The sequence below is a fragment of the Brienomyrus brachyistius genome, chromosome 5 (genome assembly GCF_023856365.1).
Source record: "Brienomyrus brachyistius isolate T26 chromosome 5, BBRACH_0.4, whole genome shotgun sequence".
NCBI classification, from domain to species: domain Eukaryota; kingdom Metazoa; phylum Chordata; class Actinopteri; order Osteoglossiformes; family Mormyridae; genus Brienomyrus; species Brienomyrus brachyistius.
In genome coordinates, this window is record NC_064537.1 from 30,088,690 (window position 1) to 30,104,966 (window position 16,277).

Here is a 16,277-nt window from a genome sequence, read left to right on the forward strand (position 1 = left end):
TGAGCTGTAAAATTCTGTCTGGCTTTGCATGGTTTACATTTTGGACCTTTCACAACTGAACTCCAAAACATCACCCGTAAACCGAAAATAATGTTACTTATTAACATATTCAAATGATCAATGAAGTACGCTGTAGCGGGAAGGTGGTTTGAATCCCTTTCCGGGTGTTCCCTGCCTTGTGGTTTATGCTGCTTGACTCCAGATTCCAGACCCCTGTGACAGCCATCATATTTTTAATAATTAATCATATTATAATTTTTTTTTATTGATACTTTATTGGTCCCCGAGGGGAAATTCTCTTTACGCCTCCCTCAACTGGATGAATAGATAGTATAGTTGATCAACAAATTGTATACATTAGGATTGACTCCCTCCATATGCATTTGGTTTCTGGACTTTCTCACCAAGTGCGGCAGGACAAGTACACATCCTCCACCCTCACGCTGAGCACCGGTGTGCCACAGAGCTGCCTGCTAAGCCCCAATCACACTGTTCATCCATGACTGTCAACCCAACCATGAATCAAATATTATTGTTATTTGTGGATGATACGACTTTCACTGGACTCGTATCAAACAAAGATGAAGCTGCATATAAGGGGGAGGTTCAGAACCTGACAGCATGGTGCACCACCGACAACATGGTCTTAAATTCCAAGAAGACCAAAGAAGTTATTGTGGACCAATCACAACCCAGTAAAAATCAAACCTGAGGCTGAGGAGAGAGTCTCCAGCTTCAAGTTTCTAGGGGTCACCAGCACAGAGGACCTCTCCTGGGCTGTCAACACCTAAGTAGTAGCAGGCAAAGCCCAAAAGCACCTCTACTTTCTGAGAAGGCTAAGGAGGGCTAACCTCTCCCAGAAGCTGCTGGTTAACTTTCACAGATGCACTGGAGGGAAGATCTTGACTAACTGCATGACAGTGTGGTACAGCAGCTGCACTAAAGCTGCAAAAAAGGCCCTGCAGTGGGCTGTAAAAACAGCACAGGCCACTGCAGACACTGAACTGTCATCACTTGAACACCTACAGTATACAAGACACGCTGTGTGAGAATAGCTTTTTCCCAACGGTCATAAACCTGCTGAACTCTGACCCCCCCTGTCTGAGATAATTTCTCATTGAATACATACAATAAGTTATGTTGGATGTGCGATGCACTGTTTACTATTTATTAATATGAGCAATATGTAAATAATTTTCGTTGCTGTAAACTTGTACAATAATATCTGTTCTGGTTATTCTGCTCTGGTTAGAAATAAACTGTTTGAATATTTAACATTGTATATGGCATGTTTGCAAATATATTTTGACATATATTGTACGATAATTGCATTTTTATTTTAATTGTTTATTTACTTTTTTTTTTTAGCTTATTTTGTATTTATTAATGGGGTTGTCATGAAAGTAATTTCATTGTGTTACACAATGACAATAAAGTGCTTAAATCTTGAAAAGCCCACATAAATATGCGCAAAATACTCTAGTCGGAACTGTAAAGTGTACAAAAAGTGAAATAACCCCAGCAGGTGTTTTTCATATTTCGGAAGAATGTTCCTTCCTCATTGAGATATCTCTATGAAAGCCGTTCATCAAATTTGCATGCAGAGGCGGGTATCCAACGAGAGCGCACTGTCACCGCCCATCCGAAAGATGTCGCTATCAGTTTTTAATGTTTTCTCGGCGGTCCTTGGGCAGAATGACACTTCCGGCACCGGCAGTAGCACGAGTCTGACGTTTAATACAGGGGAAAAGTCGCCGATTTGTACTGTATTGGGGGTGTCAGGGCTGGGGCTGAAGATGTGGATCTTAGTATGCTGCATTAGCTTTTTACTCGCTGTTTGCAGGGCGGACGACATCGTGGTGGGCTGTGGGGGATTTGTCAAGTCGGACGTGGAGATTAATTACTCACTTATTGAGGTGAGAGTGGCCCTGAGGGCTGGGTGCTCGGCAGATCGGCTGGACCGTCTGAATGGAGGGCGGTTGTTAGCGAAAATGCAGATGATTCAGATTTACGGGGATTATGTAGCTGCATACCTTGTCTGACATGAGCTGTCTGATAAAATCGTACGCAATCTCCACTTCCAGCACTGCAATACCGAGACTGTTGGAATGGCATGTTGTTTAACCTGCAGTTTTTACGTCTGATCTCTCTGTAATTTTTTACTTGTGTAGATTAAGTTGTACACCAAGCAAGGATCCTTAAAATACCAGACGGACTGTGCACCGATAAACGGATACTTTATGATCCCTCTCTATGACAAGGTAAGACTTTACTCGCCTGCGAAATGCCAAGTGACAGTCCCTGGGCTCGGTCTTCATATGGAAACGTCTCTGCTTTTAGGGAGATTTTGTGTTGAAGATTGAGCCACCCGTGGGATGGAGCTTTGGTATGTGGTTTTTCTCTAATTACTTCTCTATTTATTTAATTACATGTTCTCCCCTTGTCCTGTGGGTTTTCTCTGGGTGGTCCGCTTTCCTCCTGCAGTCCAAAGACATATAGTCAGTCTAACTGTCATCTTTAAAGTGCCTGTAGAGCGTTCCCCAGCCTTGTGCCCTGTACTGCCTGGCATAGTGTCCTGTCCACCTTCTAATTAGGATAAGTGGTTCTTTCCCATGTTTTTGGTAAATGTTCTGATGGAATGTCTTTCAGAGCCTACTAGCGTGGATCTCCACGTAGATGGAACCAATGACATCTGCACCAAAGGAGAAGATATTAACTTCGTTTTCACAGGCTTCTCCGTGTCGGGAACGGTGAGCCGGACGGGCACCTCCTGGTGTTTTCTGGGCTGGGCAGGGCTGAGCTCAGACTGAGATCTGTCATCTTGGTGCAGGTGTTAAGCAAAGGGCACCAGCAGGGTCCTGCGGGGGTGGAGGTGAGCCTGCGTAAGGAAGGAGCCGAGGGCAGCCTGCAGACTGTCCTTACACAGCAGGGAGGAAAGTGAGTGGGGGCTTCTCTTTATGGTATTACGGTGGTTTTTCTCTGCCATGCAGGACTGCAATATCTCTTGAGAGCCCAGTAAATTAATCAGAGAGGATTAGGAAATGCATTGATTGGTCTATCTCTTTCCCCGCCCTGTTTCTCTTTGTGGCAGGTACACCTTCTTCAAAGTACTGCCTGGCAGTTATGACATCACTGCATCCCATCCATCCTGGACTTTAGAGAAGGTGGGTCGAAATTTTTTTGAACCCTTCCTCTGTATTTTTCATATATGGTGAAGTTACACAGTAAGTTTGTTGTTGGCGTATATGAAGATATAGAGAAGGTAAATTTGATGTGCCATGGTAACCATTTATTAGTCATGGTGTCAAATTTTATTTAGAGAGTTAAAATCCTTCAATTGTTTGTCCCATCACAGAGCAGTACTTCAGTGTGGGTCTCCAACGCCAACGCTCCAGCCGCACTGCCCCTGGTGGTGGGAGGCTATGATGTTTCAGGGGAAGTGCGTAGTGATGGGGAGCCCATGAAGGAGGTCACCTTCTTGCTCTTCTCAGCCACAGTCAGGAAGGAGGTGGGTAGGGCGTGAGGGTCACCTGCTGTCTTCTTTTGTTCTTGGCCCTAGGTCATTTTGCTAGTGAAGCTCGTCCTTGTTTGGGGTGGTGAGGTTAGGCTGTGGAGCTGCCATCTCAAGACCGAATCTTCTGAGAAACGTTCAGCTGTATAATCAAAATAATACTTTGTGGTGAATTGGTTACAATGAGTACAATTAACATGTACTAAACATCACACAGAACTTCATAAAATATGCAACGTACGCAATAAAAAATATACAGAATGGTACAATACAGGAACAGTGTACTATGGAACAGTTATTGCGCTGTGAATTAGTTACTGCATATATAATTTCTGATTAATAACTGATATTGCCTTTGGAGAAATAAGCTGTTAAAGTGGTGAGCTGTATGCACTTTATGGCCCTGTAGCATTTACTAGAAGGGAGTGTTTGGAAGAGCCTGTGGGCAGGATGGAAGAGGTCGGCAATGGCCCTCTCAGCTGGTTTCCGTACAGTTCCTGGTTTGAGGGGAGGTTGCTGCCAGTGATCTTCTCTGCTGATCGGATGATGCCCTGTATTTTCTCCCTAGATCGGCCTGTTGCAAAATTGCACCAGATAGTGATAGTGACTGTGAGGAGGGACTCCTGAAGTGTAGAACAAAACCAGTGTAGGTTTGGGAAGACGGAATTTCTTAAGCTGCCACAGGAATAACATTCTTTGCGAAGATATCTGTCTCATTTTAGATTTGAGGAGAGCAGTGCCAAGAAACTTGAATGAGTTGACAGTGTCAACTGTTGATCCATCCAACAATAATTGGCAGGGAAATCACCCTTTCTTTAGTCATTTTGTAGTTCAGGTCCAGATTGCTTTGGCTGCACCATAGAGCCAGACATTTAACTTCTTGTTTGTTTGCTGACTCATCGTTATTTGAAATTAGACCAATCAATGTTGTCATTTGTAAACTTAAAAGTTGACAGATGGTTCACCAAAAACAAGATGTAACAGTGTCTTCTTGGTGACACTATTGTGCTGTTTTCTCATCGGGCTGCCATGACTCTGCCCCCGCAGGACATCACTGGGTGCAACAGCGCCCCCGTGGAAGGCTCTCTGCCCGATGCTGACGCCCTCTCCTTCCTGTGCAGCGTTGTCTCTCGGGAGGACGGCACGTTCACCTTCCCCTCGTTGGCCAGCGGGGAATACACCGTGGTAAGGCAGAAGCAGGATCTCCCCTCCTGCAGGCGTGGTAAACTTGAGAATGTAGCATGTATTTAGTGTGATTTGTGTTATTGTAACATTAAAAATACCTCCCAGGAAAAAGCGCTGCTTTAAGGCTAGCTTGTACGTCATAATGGAACGGATGCACACAGCTGCGGACAACGTCGTTTTCATTTAGCACTGACACTTTTACCCAAAGCAAGTTACAGTGGAAGAAAGGGGTACAGTTTTTGTGTATCCTCCCTGGGTTTTTACGTTTGGGCGATTTCATGCCAAGAATTTGCACACATTTGGGCGTCCTTGGTTTCATTCGAGGACGGACTGTATAAATGTAGGTAGCGGCAGATCTCTTCACGTAAATGTAACTGTCGAAAACTTCCACGTCTCTGCTGCTCATGCGCAACCGGCGCGCACAGATCCGTGTGGACACAATCATCTGGAGATGTTTGGGGTGGCAGATGACCGGCCAATCATGGCTGATGGTGAAAATGACCATTGCGGACCCCTGCTAAGTGTTGGTGAGTTGGATAACTGCCCTCTGGTGTTCATCACTGTCTCTGAACTATGCTCTCTCTTCTCAGGTTCCTTACTACAGAGGAGAGAGGATCACCTTCGACGTGGCTCCCTCTCGCATGGTCTTCAGAGTGGAGCATGACAGCCTGCAGCTAGAGGTGGGTCTCCCCCCGTAGCTCCGTGGACCTGCTCGACACGTTATCCTTTTGCTGTGGTGCTCAGTTCAATGTTGTTATTGCCCATCAGCGGTGTGTGAGTGCTGACTGTTCTGTCTCCTGTGCGCCCACCCCAGCCGATCTTCCGTGTGATGGGCTTCTCCGTGACCGGCAGGGTGCTGAACCGGCCCGAGGGGGAGGGCGTGCCCAGCGCCACGGTGACTCTCAACAACCAGATCAAGGGTGAGCTTCTCTCCATCCCTCAGTCTTGGACAACTAAGTCTAAGTAAGTGGGAATGTCTCAATGGAGTCCCTAAGCAGGACGCGCAGATCGAGGTGGCCTGGTGTCCTTGTTGGTCTCAGCGCACCCATGCGTGTAGGGTCTGTCAGCATAGCGACGTGGCCTCTCAGAGCAGTGCGCCCCCTGGTGCTCGGTTTTTGGTTCCTGATAACTCTTGTTCTACAATGTAGAAGAATTTCGCGACCAACTCCTTCAGCTGCCTGCTTTTAGTTACTGAAGGAAGAGCAGAGTCTCTACATTCTGTACTTATTTTTTATTTATGGTGAAAATTACAATTACATTAACTCTGTTTTAACAAGCTGCATAATATACATGATCAGTGGATTGTATGTCAGATATGGCTGCGCTCCACACTCGGCCTTCTTGTTTTTTAAAAGTTTGGACTTTGGAGTAAGGATTGTACCATTTGTTCAGCCAGCTGAGCTTTGGCTAACAGACGTGTTCCCCGTCTTCAGTGGTAACCAAGGAAGACGGATCCTTCCGCTTGGAGAACATGACGGCGGGTACCTACACCATCCGCGCCCACAAGGAGCTCATGTTCTTCCACCCCATCACCGTGAAGATCGCCCCCAACACACCCCAGCTTCCCGACATCATTACTACTGGGTAACCTGTGCCTCCCGCGGAGCTCTGAAGGGGCAGGGAGTCCCGCCCTCCTCATTAGGCCCCGCCCTCCTCATTAGGCCCCGCCCTCCTCGTTAGGCCCCGCCCTCCTCATTAGGCCCCGCCCGCCTCGCTAGGCCCGGCCGACACTCGCAGCAGCCTGCCACACGATGGGCAGTTCTGATAAACTGCCGTTTCCCTGTCTCTGTGGCCAGGTTCAGCGTATGCGGTCAGATCTCCATCAGCCGGCTTCCCGAAGGCCTGAAACAGCAGGGCCGGTACCGAGTGACTCTCACGCCTCGCGGGCAGGACAAGGGTTCCAGCCGTGCTGTCGAGTCTGACCAGCAGGGGGAGTTCTGCTTCCAGGCAAAACCTGGGGACTACAGTGTTCAGGTAGAATAACAAAATATACATTTCCAGCAAAATGAGAAATCGTTTGTTCTCATTGCCTTCAGATGATTGTGTTGTTTTCCTCTAATCTCTTCCTCTTGAATAACCTTTTCCATCTGTACAGGTCTCTCTCCCCGAGGCCGAGGTGAAAGCCGGCCTGGACCTGCAGCCTCAGGCGCTTGACATCTCGCTTGTCGACCAGCCTTTGTCCAATCTTCTCTTCACCCAGTTCATGGCCTCCGTTTCCGGCAAGGTCTCCTGCCTGGGTAGGTGTGGCCTTGGTTCCTGCTATTCTGCCCTCTGTCTTACATGTGCGACCTGGGTTTGACTCCCCCCCCCCCCCCCCCCTGCACCATGGTTTAGCGGCCTGTGGGGACCTGACGGTGACCCTGCAGCCTGTGAGCCGTCCTGGTGACAGGGTGAACGTGCAGCTCTCCGGGAGGGACGACTCGCTCACCTTCTCCTTCGTCGACGTCCTTCCCGGCAAATACAAATGTGAGGCAGCTTTGCCATCTGGCTAAACCCCCTGTCCGCTTGTGTTATTCTATGGCTGGGCGATATCATATCGATTTTAATATGGTACATCTGCAATAATCACCAGGGCTTCAGATCAAAGGCGAAGCATTTGGCCAGACGGCAGCTTTTTCATACTATACGGGCATTTATTTACACCCAATATTTGGTAAGCAGATTAGTAGTACAGCTAAAATATTAATGAGATGCGTTTTGTGACACCCAAAGCTTAATCTTTATTAAATTTGGTTAGCGGAGCACGCGACATCATGCTGTTTCGGTATACTATGTTTGGTATACTATGTTTGGTATACCTTAGTGCGATTTGCACTGAAGTGTCAGCGAAGAAAGGAACAGCTCAGCAACCATGATATCTGGGTGTAAATAAATGCCCGTGTAGTATCAAAAAGCTGGCATCCGACCAAATGCTTCGCCTTTGATCTGAAGCCCTGGTGATTATTACGCCTGCGCCGATATGATATCACCCAGCCCAATGTTGTTCATTGTGTACTTACTGTCTGTCCCTGTAACCTGGGCATCTCTTTCTCTTTAGTTCATTTTGTGAGGCAACACTGGGGTTGCAAAGAAGTGGAAAATTTCCAAAAACTTTCTGGAAACTTTCCATTCCATGGGAAGTTAAACTGGGCAATTTTGGAAACATTTCAAGTTGGAAACTTTCCATGGGAATTAATGGGAATGCATATAGCCGTCTGCAGTTTTTGTTTTGTGTGTTTTATTACTCATTGTATCTAGACTGTACTGTGTAAATGGGCCCTAGGGGCACTTTGCTGTAATGTTACAGTGACGGTTCAGACTGTCTGTGGGACTGTAGGCCTGTTGAAGGTGTCCATAACCCCCCTGTGCTCCTCTGGCAGTGAGTATCTCCCACGAGGAGTGGTGTTGGAAGCACAAGTCCATGGAGGTGGAGGTGCAGCAGGCCGACGTGCTTGGGGTGGAGTTCCGGCAGACGGGCTACATGCTGCGCTGCGCCCTGTCGCACGCCATCACGCTGGTCCGTACCGGGTGACGCTTTGCCTGTCTTTACTCCACCTGCCCCGGGGTCCCAGACTGACTCTCTGTGCCTCTTTTTTGTTTTGGCAGGAGTTCTTCCAGGATGGCAGCAAGCCTGAGAACGTGGGTGTCTATAACCTTACAAAGGGGGTCAACCGTTTCTGCCTCTCCAAACCAGGTGTGAGCCCAGGCACCGCCCCTCTAGCCAGGCACCGCCTCCTGCATTGACCGCACCCATTACCTTGGCTCCACCCACCGTCCTCCATTCTGTTTTCAGTTCCAGTAACCAATTTCTTTCCATATAGGCGTGTACAAGGTGACGCCTCGTTCCTGCCACCAGTTTGAGCAAGATTATTATACATATGACACGTAGGTTTTTTTAATACTGTTTTTAATTTATTACTGATTTTATTGTTTTATTAGCAACCATAGTAACTCAAGGTGTTATTTGTAAACCCCCGTCCTCGAATAAAAACAGCCTGTCTGACTGAGGGTTCATGGTTCTTGTTTCAGCTCTGCCCCCAGCATCCTGACACTGACAGCAGTCAGACACCACATGACTGGCCTCATCACCACAGACAAGATCATGGACGTCACCGTCACCATCAAGTGAGTGATGGCTCGGTGTGACCCAGACATCCCCGGTCGGGCCTGTTAGGAAATGCATCCCCTGGGTGATGCCTCTGTAATAATCCCCGGTTGGCGTTCAGCCTGTTTGCTGGTCCCACGCCCTCCTTTCATGGGAGGAGCACCGGATGCATGCGAGCTGCCGCTAATGACAGGTAGCGTTGCTTCCCTGCGTCTGCGGCTGTTTGTGTCGCCCCCGTGCCGTGATCCCGGAGGGATATCGCCCATCTGTGTGCCCCCCTGTGGAGCAGAGACGCCCTCCTCCCACTTCTGTCTTATTACTCACTGCCGTAATGACAGACGAGCTGCAGTGCTAAGATCGTCATTAGCATAGCAGCGTGCTTTATAATTTCAGCGTGAGGAGCCTGCAGGCAGGGCACCATGTGGGGAGGAAGTAGAGCCCTGTTGCACCCTACGCCCCCCCACCAGTGGTCGCTATGTGCGTCTGCTGTTAGAATGAGATTGATGCTCTTGCAATACCACGGTAAAGTGGCACCTGGATGAGAGGTGTCCGGGCACGGCCCATGCGTGTGGAAGTCTTCGCGACCTCTTGCCCCCCACCTTCCGGCCCCAGATCGTCCATCGAGAGCGAGCCGGCTCTGGTGCTGGGGCCCCTGAGGTCCCTACAGGAGCAGCGGCAGGAGCAGCAGCTGCTGGAGATTGAGCTACGGAGGCAGGAGAGGGAGCGACGCGGGGAGGAGGACCCCGGTGCCAAGGAGAGCCCCCCGGTGCAGGAGCGGGCGGAGGAGCTGCGTGGGCCCTTCCACTATGAGTTCTCCTACTGGGCCAGGTATGGCGGGCCCCAAATGTGTCCGTGTGGATCTGGACAGCGACACCTGTAGGGGGTGGAGGGGTAAAAGATACCTCTATCTGTGAAGGATGAATGCAGGCATACTGGTGATCATCCGCCCCCCTCCCCCCTTATGGTCTTATCCATTTGGGGCTTATTTTCCCCCTGTCTTGTGTCTTAGGGCTGGGGAGAAGGTCACTGTGACCCCATCATCCAAGGAGCTGCTATTCTACCCCCCCGAAGTGGAAGCCACCATCACAGGCGGTAAGTTTCCCCGGACCCTCACCCCCCTGGTATCGCCCTGTTTGCACCAACGTGATGTGAGCCCATCATCGTTTTTTTTGTCTTGTCAGAGGGATGCCCGGGCCGGCTGGTGGACATAATGGGGAGGGCCGGCCTCTTCCTGGAGGGTCAGGTGTCTCCAGGGCTGGAAGACGTGGAGATATCCATCAGCGAGAGAGGATCCCACACTCCGCTAATCACCGTCCTCACTAATGAAAGGGGAGCCTACAGGTAAGAGGGCTTATCCGTCCTCACTGGGGAGGGGGCCCGTCTTTCCTGTGGGCGTCGGGGTGTTGGGGAGTGTGAGGGCCCCGTCTGTCCCCTTTGTTTACAGTCTTCTCGTTTGCGGTACCCCAGCGTGGGCCCCCTGCACAGTAACCTGCAGTATGACGTCAGCGCTCGCAAGGAAGGCTTCGTGCTGACGGCCGTTGAGGGGACGCAGGGCGACTTCAAGGCCTTCGCCCTGGCGGGAGTCACTTTCGAGGTAACCTTGTAGACGAGACCCCGGATTCTCTGCCCTCAAGCTGGGAGGCCCCTCGTCCTTACAGAGTCCCCTGACATGTGCACTGTGTTCAGATCAAGTCGGAAGACGGGCAGCCTCTATCCGGGGTGCTGCTCTCCCTCAGTGGGGCGCAGTTCCGTTCCAACCTCCTCACCCAGGACACCGGCCTTCTCACGTTCAACAACCTGGTACGCCGTCTCCCTCATGCTGCCCTGTACCTTGTCATCCGCTTTTAATTCCCTGATCGACCTCCTGTATCGTATTTCTATGCCTGCCAATGGCGACAGTCTGCTTGAACAGGCAGTATGATTCCATTGCTAGTCTAACGCCATGTCCGGACACAGATGCTGTGGGTCACTGCAACAGGCATTACCAGGGATGGCAGAGAGGGGGCGATATTGGGTTCAGATTAAGCCAGCGCTGCACATTACCGATGACCTACCTGCTGTAAGCCGTAGGACAGGCTTACTGTCAGCTAGAGGTTTCTGGCTGAAATGAGGGTGCCGGCGTGGGGGTTGCTCTGTCCTGAGGCTGGCTCCTCTCTCTGTGCAGAGCCCCGGCCAGTATTACTACAAGCCCATGATGAAGGAGTACCGCTTCGAGCCAGCGTCCCAGATGATCGAGGTGGAGGAGGGCCAGATGCTGAGCATCGCCATCGCCGGCTTCAAAACCGCGTACAGGTACGGGGAGAATGCTTGCTGCACGCGGCAGCGTGGACCGGCGACAGCCCATACCGTAACTGATCAGAGTGCATTGTGGGTCATCGTCCCAATTTTTTTTTTTCCCCCATCCCCACAGCTGCTATGGTGCAGTGCTGTCCCTGAGCGGAGATGCAGAGCAGGGCGTGGCGGTGGAGGCCGTGGGGCAGGGCGAATGCAGCCTGTACAGCGAGGACACCGTCACCGACGAGGAGGGCCGCTTCAGACTGCGCGGCCTGCTGGTGAGGAGGCCTGCTGCGCCTTACCCTGCTCTTCCCCGTCGTCTCTACGGGGCCTGGCTGGGTCTCTGCGGCCTGGCCGGCATCCCCCCGGGGCTGAAAACCCATTTGTCATAGATTGATGTTGCGCGGCTGTGAGCTTTGACAGTCCTTTGGTGTCTTGTGTAGCCGGGGTGCAGGTATCTCATCCAGCTGAGGGCCGAAGGCAACGACCACATCGAGAGAGCCCTGCCTCAGCACAGGCCCATACAGGTGAGTGACTTGGTGAGCCCGCAAACTGGCCCTAACCATAACCAACGGTCCGCATCTGGAACATCCCTCTGACTGGCTGCCTGTGCCTGCAGGTCGGGAGCAGCGACATCGAAGGCATCCACATCATCGCTTTCCGGCAGATTAATCAGTTTGACCTGAGTGGTAACATCCTGACCTCCCCAGAGCACCTGTCCTCCCTCTCTGTAAGGGCTCCTCATGTCGTCCTCGGTCGCCCCTTAATTCTAGCTGGCCGGTTTCTCATAGGGAAATCCAGGGACAGTTTTTGCTCCAGTTAGCCTGATTTAACGCAGGCACCTCCCTTGAGCTGACCCTTTAACCATTTACCACGTTACTCATTTAAGTAAGGATTACGTAACCTCCATGCAGTGCTCATTTCCGTTTGAGGTCATTGCCTGTTCAGGCCCTGCAATCAGCCTTGGGATCAGGCTAGGTGCTCTAATAGAATGGCTTTTTTTTCATGCAAACTTCACCTTCCTCATCACTCCAACCACAGGTAAAGCTGTTCAAGAGTGACAATCTGGACAATCCCATCCAGACAGTGACCCTGGGCCAGTCGCTGTTCTTCCATTTCCGCCCTCTCCTCCGGGATGGAGAGGTACCCCATTTCTTCCTCTGAGAAGTTCCTGTGAGTCTTCCTGGTTGGTGAGTAAAGCTGACTGACCACGCTGCCTCTCTCTATCTGCAGAGCTACGTGCTGATGCTGCACACCACCCTGCCCAGCACTCAGTACGACTACATGCTGGCCCAGGTCTCCTTCACCTCCAGTGGATACCACAAGCACGTCACGTTGACCTTTAACCCCATGGTGAGTTCGCGTTCTGTCTGAATCCTCTGCAGTCACATGGTTGTGATGAAATATTTCACATCCACCTCTCCTCGTCTTTCTGAAAGATTGTAGACACTGTCATACATACAGACCTGCCATTTTGTCCGCTTTTGACGTGAATGACTATCAGCTGTATCTTTGCAGTGGTAACTTTGGTTGTCAGAGAGGCTCGCTGTTGCTTAAGCTGTTTCCCCGTAGTCATGATTTTGGGTAGGGGGTCTATCTTTACGGTATTTGGGTGTTTTGAAGCGGTTCCTGCCTCTTCTACTCCTTAGCGCCGAGTGCCTGACCAAGATGTCGCCCAGGGCTCCTATATCGCGCTGCCCCTGACGCTGCTGCTGCTGCTGGCGGCGTACAACCACGAGAAGGTAAAGTGCCCCCCCCCCGTAGCTAGCACTCGTCTAACCCTGATGCCTTAACTCTAGTATGCCGTCTTCTTGGGGAGATCGACAGTTGTTATTTTCACGTACGCATGTACCCGTGGATGGGATCGTTAATTCGTGGTAGCTACACGATACCTGCTGGATCCAGATGGGCTGGTTCTAATAAGGGCTCTTTTTGGGCTCTCGTTGGCTTGTCCTTTTTTGTTGGGCTGAGGTGAGATTGCTGAGTGTGGAGTGTGCGCCCCCTACAGGTGATTCCACTGCTGATACAATTGGTGAGCCGGATGCAAGGGGTGCGGGGGCTGGCCCAGGCTGGCGGGGATGGTGCCGCCCTGGATGAAGCCAAGCGGCAGGCAAAGAGGCAGAAGACCAGGCGTACCTGAGGACCACAGAGACCGGCCTACAGGCCCTTCCCCCTTTCCCAAAATGGGCGGGGCTGCAGGCAAGCCAGCAGACTGATATTGCCAAAATGGATTCTGTATGGACCAGGAAATGCCAAATATGATAATGCCCAGTGCAGGACATCTGTCACGTTGGGCTTTGTGATCGAGAGCCACCCGGCATGTTCTGAAGAATCCATGCTGTCAATATGACCTTTTTTATTTTTTTTGAACCTCTGTGAATGATCTGGGAGATGAGGGGTCTCTCAGTGTGACTCCTCCCCCATGGTTTTGTCTCTCTAGTGTGGGTGGGTTGCAGTTTCTGAAGAATGGTGAATGGGGGGAGGGGGGTCAGGAACAGGTGTTATATGTCTTTAAAACTACTAATTTGGGGTATGGGGTTTGAGAAGCTAATTTGACTGTGAAATGCTTAGGTGTGGTTGGGGGATTGAGTTTGATGGTCTCAGGATGGAGGCAATTTGGAAGGTGAAGAGTGACTGGATTCTCTGAGGATCCAGTGATCAGGCCACAGGTAGATGGTCAGAAGGCTTAGCCACCGTGATTTTCCATGTCTCTGCATCTGAAGCTCCTCAGCAGACTGCTCTCCTGCTTCCCATTATCCTTCCCATTGCTACTTAATAAAATTGTTTTTATATGTTTTGTCCCCCCCCCCCCCCCCCCCCCCAGAGTAGACGGCAGACAATGCAATCGTAATTTATGTTGACTTCTTGACCAAGTCAAGTTAAAAATAAAGACTGTTGCTGGAATAATCTTGCGGTGTTTTTCTAGGAACCATCAATGGGTGGCGCTATTGTGCCGCTAACGAATGACTCATAATACACCGGCGGACTGAGATGGTCAGTCTGGTTTCCTAGAGTCCCTTCAGAAATTCAGCTTGCTTGCAAATAAGAAAATGGTGGCTAGCAAGGAGCAGATTTTTTTTCCCGGTATGACAAAATTCAGCATTTTATCATCATACTGCTTTTGTATTTTAAATGGTTTCTTTTCGGTTTATTTCCCCGTGAATAATTGACTGACATTCTCTTCCATGATTACCTCTCCTCCCCTATTCATATTGGTTACATAGTTAAATATCAAGCTGTGATCTGCAGGGCAATAGCTGAGCAAATTGTGAGAGTGCATCGTTTATTAGTGGTACTTGAAAACTTAACATACGCTCAGCTGAGAAATTGAATTCATACCTCAAACCTCCCCCAGAAATGGTCATCTGACATAAACGTAAAAATTCACCCTGATTTTTACCGTAACGAAGGAGTTGAATAAAAGGACTTCTCAGGAACTCGTTTTTTCAAGCTGACGATTAAAAACTAATTCACTTGGTCCAGTATTTTCATCATGTTGCTCATTATGCAACTATTGCCGGTCACCACATGATTTTCTCAGCCACCCCTTCATGCACTGGTCAAGAATACGCGACGTTAACCGTGAACGGTTCACAGCTGGATTTGTCCGCTCCGAGTTTTCGTGCGCATAGTAACATAGGAGCGCATCGAGGTGAAGCCGGAGTGCGCAGTCTTTTTATCTGGGGGACGCGGACACGGACATGCTGGTGCAGCCTCTGACCCAGCAGATGGAAACGCAAGCTGGATATTAGCTGGGGAAAGCCCTAGGTTCCGCCCTGCACACAGATGCCGTTATTTCACTCAGTAAATATGCCGAATGAATCAGGGAGCAGATACCTGTTAATCCGCCCATCCATCCGTTTAAAATAACATTTTATCCGATTATCTTCGATGATCCGAAGGCTGTCGGGAGAAGCACAGGGCAACGGCTCGGCACCTTGTCAATTGGACGCCGTTCCATAATACTCAAACTGAGGAAACATTATGTATGTTTAAAATGTGTCATTTTGCTAGCGTAAACATTTACTGTGGATTACGAAAATAAAATAGACTGTTTCCCAGTTACTGCTTTGTTTTTTTTCCCCCAAGAGTCAAAAGATTTTTAAACACTACACAGTTTACACCTAAATGCATGTAGTAGTATTCTTTTGTGCTTCAAAAACGTGTTCTGCTATACCTATGGGACGCAGGAACCTTTAGCGGATTTACTAATATGTTGTTTACCGCAGGGACGTAGGTTTCATATTAACATTAAGGGGGACGTGTATATGGGGGTCAGCTGTGTGACGTCACGTCGCCTTATAAGGCGATTCTATAATTACGCTGTATGCGGTTCGTATTTTTCTTATATGAACTGAAGTTTATCTTTCAGTTTTATTGTTATTAATTTTAACTAATATGGTAGTTTAAGTGCGTTTAGTCCCACGTCATATACGATGAATTTGCGGGAATTATTAAAATTATGCATAATTTGCCAGATTACCGAACGAAAATAAGGCCATTCCTTGCGGGAAGATGATCTCACTTCAGGGTCCAGTATTGATGCCGCTGTCGTTCTGTACATTATATCTGTCACAAATACATCCTGACTTTCCGGAATCACTAGTACAAACAAAACACATGAAATAGCTACATTGAGATTTGTCTAAGTAAATATAGGCAAGGGGATTTATCGAATCTCTTCTTAGCAATTAACGGAACGCTCTGCCAGCACTGTGTATGAACTAAATGATTCTGAGTTACTGGTAAGTGAATAGCTTACTATGTGATGTTTCCCAAATAAATGCCAGCTCTGACCCCATTTTTGACAGGCTTCTTTCTCATTCTTATACCTTGACAGCAAACAAGGTGGGATGAGACCTGCGACTGACACAAACGTTATTACGTTATCAGCGTTGCTGTTTGTACTGAGCTGTTAACTAACCAAGCTATAGTTCGCAGCTTGTACAATCAAATAAGATAATCTTTATGAAACTTAATGTTCACGAGACGATTAAATTCTACCATTTCACATAGATTTTTACTGGTTATGATTCAAGGTCTTCCATGAGTTACATTTACTTCCAAAGCCGTACCGTGCGTCTGCGTTCATCGCTCTCTATGTTGTCTGCTTTACTCGTGGGTCTGGAAGGGAGCGTTTGCCTGCCAGAGCGGTAGTTGAGAATAAACCGTTTTAACAGAGGGTAGGGGGTCTCCAAATAAAAACTGTAAGAAAAAAAATAG

General features: G+C 49.2%; 1 protein-coding gene across 1 annotated transcript; it reads left to right on the top strand.

Moving 5' to 3' along the window:
- Window positions 1-1,713: 1,713 nt before the first annotated feature.
- nomo (nodal modulator) lies at window positions 1,714-15,119 on the top strand. Its single transcript, XM_049012974.1, has 31 exons — window positions 1,714-1,916; window positions 2,172-2,261; window positions 2,341-2,386; window positions 2,650-2,750; window positions 2,831-2,937; window positions 3,092-3,164; window positions 3,356-3,508; window positions 4,559-4,696; window positions 5,287-5,376; window positions 5,511-5,616; window positions 6,130-6,280; window positions 6,493-6,670; window positions 6,792-6,933; window positions 7,031-7,162; window positions 8,056-8,192; window positions 8,282-8,369; window positions 8,497-8,560; window positions 8,705-8,800; window positions 9,393-9,608; window positions 9,790-9,872; window positions 9,962-10,121; window positions 10,248-10,374; window positions 10,467-10,580; window positions 10,945-11,072; window positions 11,191-11,332; window positions 11,498-11,581; window positions 11,674-11,784; window positions 12,096-12,197; window positions 12,288-12,407; window positions 12,704-12,796; window positions 13,063-15,119. The coding sequence occupies exons 1-31, from the start codon at window positions 1,797-1,799 to the stop codon at window positions 13,192-13,194; spliced, it is 3,624 nt and encodes a 1,207-aa protein (XP_048868931.1). The 5' UTR covers window positions 1,714-1,796; the 3' UTR covers window positions 13,195-15,119.
- The last annotated feature ends 1,158 nt before the right edge of the window (window positions 15,120-16,277 follow it).

Coding starts and splice junctions, on each gene's coding strand:
- nomo (XM_049012974.1), top strand. CDS start 1,797: ATGTGGATCTTAGTATGCTGCATTAGCTTTTTACTCGCTGTTTGCAGG. Junction 6,281..6,492: donor CCCGACATCATTACTACTGG/GTAACCTGTGCC, acceptor CTCTGTGGCCAG/GTTCAGCGTATGCGGTCAGA. Junction 7,163..8,055: donor CCTTCCCGGCAAATACAAAT/GTGAGGCAGCTT, acceptor CTCCTCTGGCAG/TGAGTATCTCCCACGAGGAG.